This window comes from Amblyomma mixtum, chromosome 2 (assembly GCF_055824585.1).
Source record: "Amblyomma mixtum isolate Tamu chromosome 2, ASM5582458v1, whole genome shotgun sequence".
Classification (NCBI taxonomy): domain Eukaryota; kingdom Metazoa; phylum Arthropoda; class Arachnida; order Ixodida; family Ixodidae; genus Amblyomma; species Amblyomma mixtum.
In genome coordinates, this window is record NC_143013.1 from 97693459 (window position 1) to 97701383 (window position 7925).

General features: G+C 49.5%; 1 protein-coding gene across 1 annotated transcript; it reads right to left on the minus strand.

Moving 5' to 3' along the window:
* Positions 1–1253: 1253 nt before the first annotated feature.
* On the minus strand, positions 1254–4152 carry LOC149360238 (innexin inx2-like). Its single transcript, XM_089572224.1, has one exon. It carries the CDS (start codon positions 3331–3333, stop codon positions 2206–2208), a length of 1128 nt encoding a protein of 375 aa, XP_089428350.1. The 5' UTR covers positions 3334–4152; the 3' UTR covers positions 1254–2205.
* Between the last annotated feature and the right edge of the window lie 3773 nt (positions 4153–7925).

Consider the following 7925-nt stretch of genomic DNA (forward strand, 5'->3'; position numbering starts at 1 on the left):
GCGGCTTCTGTGTACGTACAAGTGCATTCGTCCAGCCACCGGTTAAAACGCCGAATCTTCACTTTAAAAGCGTGAAGATAAATGGGCAGCACTCGGCGTGGCTTTCAGGCGCCAATTGGACAAACCTGCTGACGCTGGGCATAGATGAATCGCCTCAGAAGCACCCGCAAGTGAATCCTTAGCGAGTGAAGCCCAAACAGGCGGCGAGAAGGCAGAGTATAATTCCTCTCTCTTCCCCCTTCAGACAACTTCCCTCCGGCCCTCGTGCGTCCTTCGGCCACCAGCCTCCCCCCCCCCCCCGCCCCCCTCACTGGCGCGTGCATCGCATATAGTAGGGTATACGTATTGTGCCGCTTGTGTACATAGCCGCCACGCAAGCAGAAGCCTCCCCCGCATCGCAACGAAATATTCGAGATTCTACTCTCGTGAAAGGAAAAATAAAAGATGGAGTACACCCGAAACGTGTTGCACCTAGCTGTCAGTTTTGAACATGTGACATGTAATGCTAATTTGTGTGAACCGAATACGCTTTTGATTTTTCTTTACTTGACCTGACGACCGCTAACCTTATTTTACTCTAGTGGAAAGAAAAAAAAAGATCGAGTAAACCCGCAACGTCTTGCACCTAGCTGTCAATTTTGAACATGTGACACGTAATGATAATTTGCGTCAGCCCAATACACTTTTGATTTTTCTCTACTTGACTTGACGACCACTAACCTTATTTTACTCTAGTAAAAAGAAAAAAAAGGATCGAGTAAACCCGAAACGTGTTGCACCTAGCTGTCAATTTTGAACATGTGACGTGTAATGCTACTTTGTGTCAACCCATACCCTTGATTTTTTTTCGCTTGATGTGACGGCCACTAACCTTGAATAGACGAACCCCAGCTGGTGCATTGAACGTCGCCCCAATTCATGCAACCTTTCTTCCATCCCTTATTTGTAATCGATTTGCCACAACTATCGAAGAAAATCGCCGGGGAATTTTCCAGTATATTTGACCACTAACATGGAATGAGCACCATGAGATGATGAATGCATGATTAGTTGCTGTTTGCTTTTGAACTTTGTCCCGCTGAACTCTAAACTCAATGATACTTTGCTAAATGACTAGAAGCGAGAACAGGAGACTTGCGGGACACCTTATTCAATAAGCGCGAAGAAGACCAACATATATAGCAAGAGTTCCCTCTGCCTTGTGCCGGCCACGAATCATGTTCAAGCCATGACAAAAATGAACACAAGAAACGTTGTCTACTTCCGTCAACGTATATTGTCTCGTCACTTGTGCGATGAATTGTGACTCAATTGATACAAACACCCTAGAATGGAAGACACGAAGTTCGCAGGGCATTTTGTTCGATGACGTCCACTCGCGATGACACACACCCAGAGTCAATCTCACACGCACGCGCAGGGCACTTCGGTCACACCAGGGAAAACATGAGAAGCTGCTGAAAGAGGCAGCACACATGTATCATTGTGTGTGAAAATAAAAACACAAAGTTGCAGCTTTGATAGTAAAAGGCTCGTGAAAAGAAACCCTGCTCTACCGATGCCATGAAATAAACGAATGTAGCATCCAACAACACAGATATTCAGCAGTTAAAAAACAAAAACAAACAAACCTTGTCAGCCGCTAGGAACGAACATTAAATATTGTGACGTCCACACATCTCAAGTACATGCACTCTCATTTGAACAAGCTGTAATATCTTAACAAAAAAGATAGCCATTTGCGCCCGCATTCCTATGGCATCCGTTCACTTCTAACTAAACCTACCGTCATATTGGCAGCAAGTAGCGTTTTGAGATAAAATAGTATGGACCCGACTTGAAGGAAAACATGAAGATGGTCTCATCCGTGTCTAAAAATGCCTCTTTTAGGCATTACAATTGCACTTCTGAAGAGCGGTGCGTGAAGTTGGCCCTTGGGGCATTAAAAAAAAAAAACAGAGCGGAGCTCCTCTCTGGACTGAGCGCACCTAGTGTCTCTCCAATTAAAATTTAAAGGTACGCAGCCACGACAAACTAAGGAGTTATGGTCCCCCGTGTCTTCTGATAGTCACACATATTTCCCTCATTCGAGGTCGTCAGGCCTACTGGGCATGCGAGATCTTTTGGTTAACAGTTTCTTTGTCAACTTGCAGATAAGACGTCCTTATCTTTTCCAGCAAGCCGTGGTCCTTTTGTTTGCCAAGCTCAGACAGTGCTTGTGTTCGACGTGTCGACGCCGCCGAGCAGCCTCTTGCCGTATTCGTCCTCCATAGACTTGGCGAGCTCGTTGATGAAAGTGCGGTAGTGCACGGGGTTCATGTTCTTGCAGAGCAGGTCCAGCAGGAACCAGTCGGAGGTGGAGACCCGCTTGGACACCATCTCGAGCATGCGACGATCAGCCATCCGGGCCCGGTATCGCAGGATCACTTCGCGCATTTTTGGCAGAAAGATGGTCATCATGCGGTACACAAGCTCGACCGACGTTAGCGCGGCCAAGATCACCCACCAGAACCAGAGGAAGATGTATATCTTCTCGTTGATGATGTTCTGCGCCAGCAGACACAGCGCGTCGTGCTTCTGCACATCTCCGGAAGAACCGAACAGGTGGAAGGAGCACTTGGTCACTCGCGGGAAGACCCACACCATGGGGTCGTTGCGCACGTCGGGGTCTTCGTTATGGTGACTGAGCACGTCAGTGCCAAACGTGGTGAACATGTTGCCCAGGAACGCATCCGTCAGGAGGATCTGACCGATGACGTTGACAAAGTTGAGCACCTCGGCCGTCACGTACCAGCCGAAGTATCGGCTGTGCATGTTCAGATGACTTCTCACGTACCGAGCGATGCTCTCTGTTTTCTGGCAGACATCCGTGTCCTCCTTGATGGGGCAATCGAGATCCTGGACAAGGCTACGGATGAGGCCCTGCTCGTGGGACTTCCACAGGTAGCGCGGAACGTAGAAGCAGCCGGCTTGCAGGAAAAGCACCATGCAGACCCACTGGTAGTATCCGTAGTAGCGTCGCTCTTCGTCGGGGGTGTACCGCTGAATTCCAGGGTGCGGGACGCCCTCGACGCCCACCGTCGCGTTGAAGGCGGACGGGACATTGAAGGTCGAGTGAATCCAGCAGAACGTGCGGATGACGTTCGCGGGCACCGCGTCGTGCTGTATGCAGTCGATGGGGTCACCGAAATACTGCGTGCTGGTCACGAGGATGCTGAACATGAGCAGCAGCAGCGAGGTAGCCTTGTAGTGAAGACGGAAGATCTGGTTGTCCAGGACAATCCGGTTGATCTTGACCGCTCGATGGAGCGGGGCTACTAGCATGTAAAACATGGTGCCGCCTCTGGTGTCGGAGCTGGCTCACGGCAAGAAGTTGGGCGCGAACCGCGCTTGGGCCGTGGCAGTAGTCGCTTTCAGCAAAGACGGTTCAAGCCTGGTGTCTCCTGGTGTCCGCCCGTGCTCACGTGACCATGACGAGCGCCAAGTTCGGACAGCGAGTGCGCGGCGGCCGGTCGTCGGCGCGGCGGTCTCCTGCGCTTGCGGAGTGGATCGACAGCGCTCGAATGCTGCTGCCCGCGCAGCGGCGAGTGACGCCGCTTGGAAACCGGTTGCTGAAAGCGGCCCTCCACGAAACCCAACCCCTCGCCAGCACGAAATGAAAGGCGGAGGGGAAGGGAAAGAGGGAAGCCTTTTGAAGAAGAATCAAGCAGCGCGCGGCTAGGCGCATCCGGCATGCCGTTGCGGGGGCCCCGGACGGGTACTGACGTAGCAGTTACGTGCCGCAGTGGCAAGCACGTGGAACGCCAGCCGAGAAGTGACGACGGCCGTAGGGGAACGTCATGTCCGGTCCAGTTGGTTCGTGTCGCGGAGCCTATTGGCGCCCCTTGGCGCAGCTAGCAGCGGCGTCGCCTTTCAGGCGTAATTGGCCTCGATGTGGGGGCCTCTCGGGGCTGTGCAGCCGAGATGGGTACGACGGCTGCCGTGTGAATTCCTCCACAGAGCCTCGGCCGGGAACTTGCCGATGCCCTCTGGACAGCGCGCGCCGCGGTGATGTTGTCGAAAGGCGCGTGGTGCGCGATGCGAAGTCAAGGTAGACATGACTAGTCGGGAAGCACACCAACGATCTGCTGAGGTGGTAATTCTTCGCGGGGGGTCACACATTTGCCAGTTGTTTGTTTCTGCGTACTGCGCTGTTTACTACGAAGAGCAGAAAACGAGTAACGCGACGCCTTGAAGTTGCCTTTTGGCAACTATCCATGGACAACTCCCTGAAGAATAAAAGATTCTTTGGGAGTGATGAAAGAGCGTTGATCTCAAGCAGGTGCGTGGCTGCGTTGCGTATACTAAGGCCGCCGCTCTGGAGCCAAGCTGTGTCATGTGTGTTTTCCAAGTCCTATGACCCGACTGCGATACTCCGAAAACAGCTTTTTGCGAAACCTCGAGTTGCGCAACTGTTTTCTTAGCCACATCTCGTTTCCGAGGACTACTCAGCGCAATCAGGGCAAGGGCGGAAGGAGAGAGACATAAATGAGACACGCTTCCGACGCTGCTGTTCTGCTTCTGTTTACTGCCGGAGATCGAGACTAAACACCGCCGTGTCGCTGACACTCGGTGCTGTTGGCAGCAGTTCCTAGCTATGCCTTGAATGCGTGTGAAGTTAGTGCGTAACTTCATCAGAAGAAGAAAAGAAACGCATTTTTTTTTATTTACTGTAAAGGCCCAGAACTGGGCATTACGTATAGCGAGGGAATGGTTCAATGAAAGCAGCAGCCGATAACAAACGATTGAAAAATGTACAGCAGGCGAAGTAGAGGAAACATCTGCATAAGAGAAGATTCAAAAACTGTGCAAAGACTCTGGTACACAAAACAAGCTCAGACACTCTTCAGCACAGCACAAGGAATAACAGAACATAAGCAAAGCCAAAAGGTACCGGCAAAATGTAACGGCATTTATAACACACATAGGAATCAGGCGCTGTATGACGCATTTTCTGCGTTCAAAAATGTTAGTAAAGCTGCTGGAAAAGATGATTCTGGATGGCAACGCGTTCCAGTAATTTACTGCCAATACCAGCAGTGACTTCTGATATTTTAGAGTGCGAGTGAAACTCGGGCGGACTTTATGCGCATGATCCAGGCGAGCTAAGCAATGTGGCGCAGGAAAAATATGATTTCTGGACATGGCTGCTCGCTACGGTAAAATGAATGAAAGCATGACAATCGAGTAAACATTCTACACGCAACAAAAAGTTGAAGATTCAGGGTGTGCTTCAGTACTTATACGCTTTGATGACGTAAGATGAAAGCATGAATCTGCCTGGTTTATCATGCAGTGCTGCCAGAAGATTTGTAAGAATTGCGTGAGAGGCGTTTTCAAGAGATGGCCTGATCAGCGTGATATAAGCGCTGTGTCTTGTTTCAGCGTTCGCGAGTGGTGAACGGCGTTTCAAAAGAACAATTTTTTTAGAAACCTTTGCCAGTTAAGTATTCTATGTGAGCATCCCAGGATAGGTTATGACTGAAAAATACTCCCAGATATTTTATACATGACGCAGAATGAATGTCTTTATTATTCTGTAATTATTTTGTGACGTTTCTGCTACGCAAGAGAGTCTTACGTGTTTAGTTTTGCTTACATAAATCTCCATCTGCCATGATGAACACCATTCAGTTAGTTCTGCAAAGTCGGACAACGGGTGAGCAGGTGGTTTTTCAGCATTCGCATTTTTGTGCCCCGCGGCCTTTTCGAGCTTTTATTTAATCTTCCATATATTTAGAGCTCGAAAAACCGAACAAGAGAGGACGACAGAACACAGCGCTGTCTTCTGTCATCCTCTCTTCTCTCTTTTCTTTCGCGCTGTAACTATGGAAGATGGGCACCAACTGCTTGCTTTATTTAATCTTGTCTTCTGTTCCGTTTATTTACCGCATACGTCCTCTCATACAAGCCAAACGAATTCCCCCATGCGTGCACATGTCGATAAAAGAAGTGTATAGACTTCGGCAAAGCACATTGCCTCCTCACGGAATGTATAAAAGCGCCAAATTAGGCCAAGGAATACCGGGAGCACTGTGGCAGTCGCATAAGCGTTTCCCCAGTAAAAGCGAGCCGTGGGCCAAACGATGACTTCTGTATCGTCTGATTGTAATCCTTTCGAAACAATGGCCGTATAAGGACAATTTCTTGTCAATTCGCCGTAGCATTCGCGCAGTCAAAACGACGCCAATAGTGAGAAACTCCAACGTTTGTTTTCTGGTCAGTATAGTAATGCAATATAATGAAAGCAATCAGGGGAGATAGCCAAGACTGAGTATAGGGCTATCCCTCTCACTTTTGCGATCATTTCTTCTTTTTCTTTGCATAACACCTATGACATAAGTCACTCACCGACAACGCATACTGTACTGCCACCTGCGACCTGTGTTGTGGACAGTTCTCTACCGTTCGTGGCATCACAACATCTAAGCAAATTTACTTCCCCAAAGTAGCGAAATGGGAAAGAGTTAAAGGCCTTCACGACTAGAATCAGTGCGAAGCAGATTGTGTTTCAAATGCACACCTGGGTAAATTTCTCACTTGTTAGTGAGACGCCGTCGCATGTTTTGTTTAGACGGAGCCCGCTGAGCGTTTGGTCGCCATCAAGCTCACTTGACCAGGAGCCGCCTCGTCACAGCAAGTCGTTATGCCTCATTTTGAACGGCTTTGGTTACAGGCATGCCCGAGCTCTTCTATACCGGGCGTCTCCCCCTGATGACCATGAAGGGTGCCGCGACCTAATAGGTTTAGCAGTGTATTATGACAATCTCGCACAGTACAGAACAGCCAGGAAAGAGTACCCAACACCACACAAATCCCTCAATAAGTTAGGAGACTACAAACCAACACATACCCAACGCCAGCTAAGTTACACCAGTGGTACCCTACACTATACTCTCCGCAGTGCCCACACTGTGGAGACGTAGCTAACCTCTACCACATGGTGTGGGCATGCCAATTTAATCCCTTAGTTGACCCCATTCCCAACCCCTCGGAGGAGCAGTGGGAGGCTATTCTACTCAGCGATGATCCTGACCGTCAGCACTGGCTGGTGGGGAGGGCCAGCGCAGCAGCAACAGCCAGTGGACTGCCGGACTAGGCTGCCCACCCTCATGTTCCAAGAATATTCAGCGAATAATGATGTTTTCAATCAATCATCAAGACATTCAAAGTGTTTTTTCGTATCACAGGGGCTGAAAGGAAGCAGTGGATGATTCCCAAAGTCATCTTTGGGAAGCGTTTACACGTGCTTTCTTCAAACCAAAAACTTGTGCACGGACAGCGATTTAGAATTTTCATCGTGCCCATAAACTGATGTCACGCTTAGTCTGCACTAACTATGGCTGGCCGCCAGCTGCCTTGCCGGTCACACGTGTAGAGGACATGTCTGTTCAAGGCGACCAACACCTGTCTGTTGCTTAACTTCGATGAAGGGCAAGCGGAAAGTAGAAGGCGGGCCGAGTTTGAAGGTGACGCTAATGGACGTCTGTTCGGGGCTCTCTGTCCGCCTGATTTCGGGCTCAGAGCAAGAGGAACAAAAGCAGTCTCTGAACAATGGTATCTGGTTCGACTAAACTGTTTCGGAATAGTGTAAGTTCAACAGCGTAACTTGTACGGCAAGTTGGTTGATTATTACGTAACACAGTGCGAACCGAGATGGACGTAGAGAAGAAAAGACTGGACGAGCGCGAGCGAGACTAGAAGCTAAAGTGAACTAAATGGTTTTGTTTGGTTTTGTGGGGTTTAACGTCCCAAAGCGACTAAGGCTATGAGAGACGCCGTAGTGAAGGGCTCCGGAAATTTCGACCACCTGGGGTTCTTTAACGTGCACTGACATCGCACAGTACGCGGGCCTCTAAAATTTCTCCTCCAAAGAAATTCTAGCC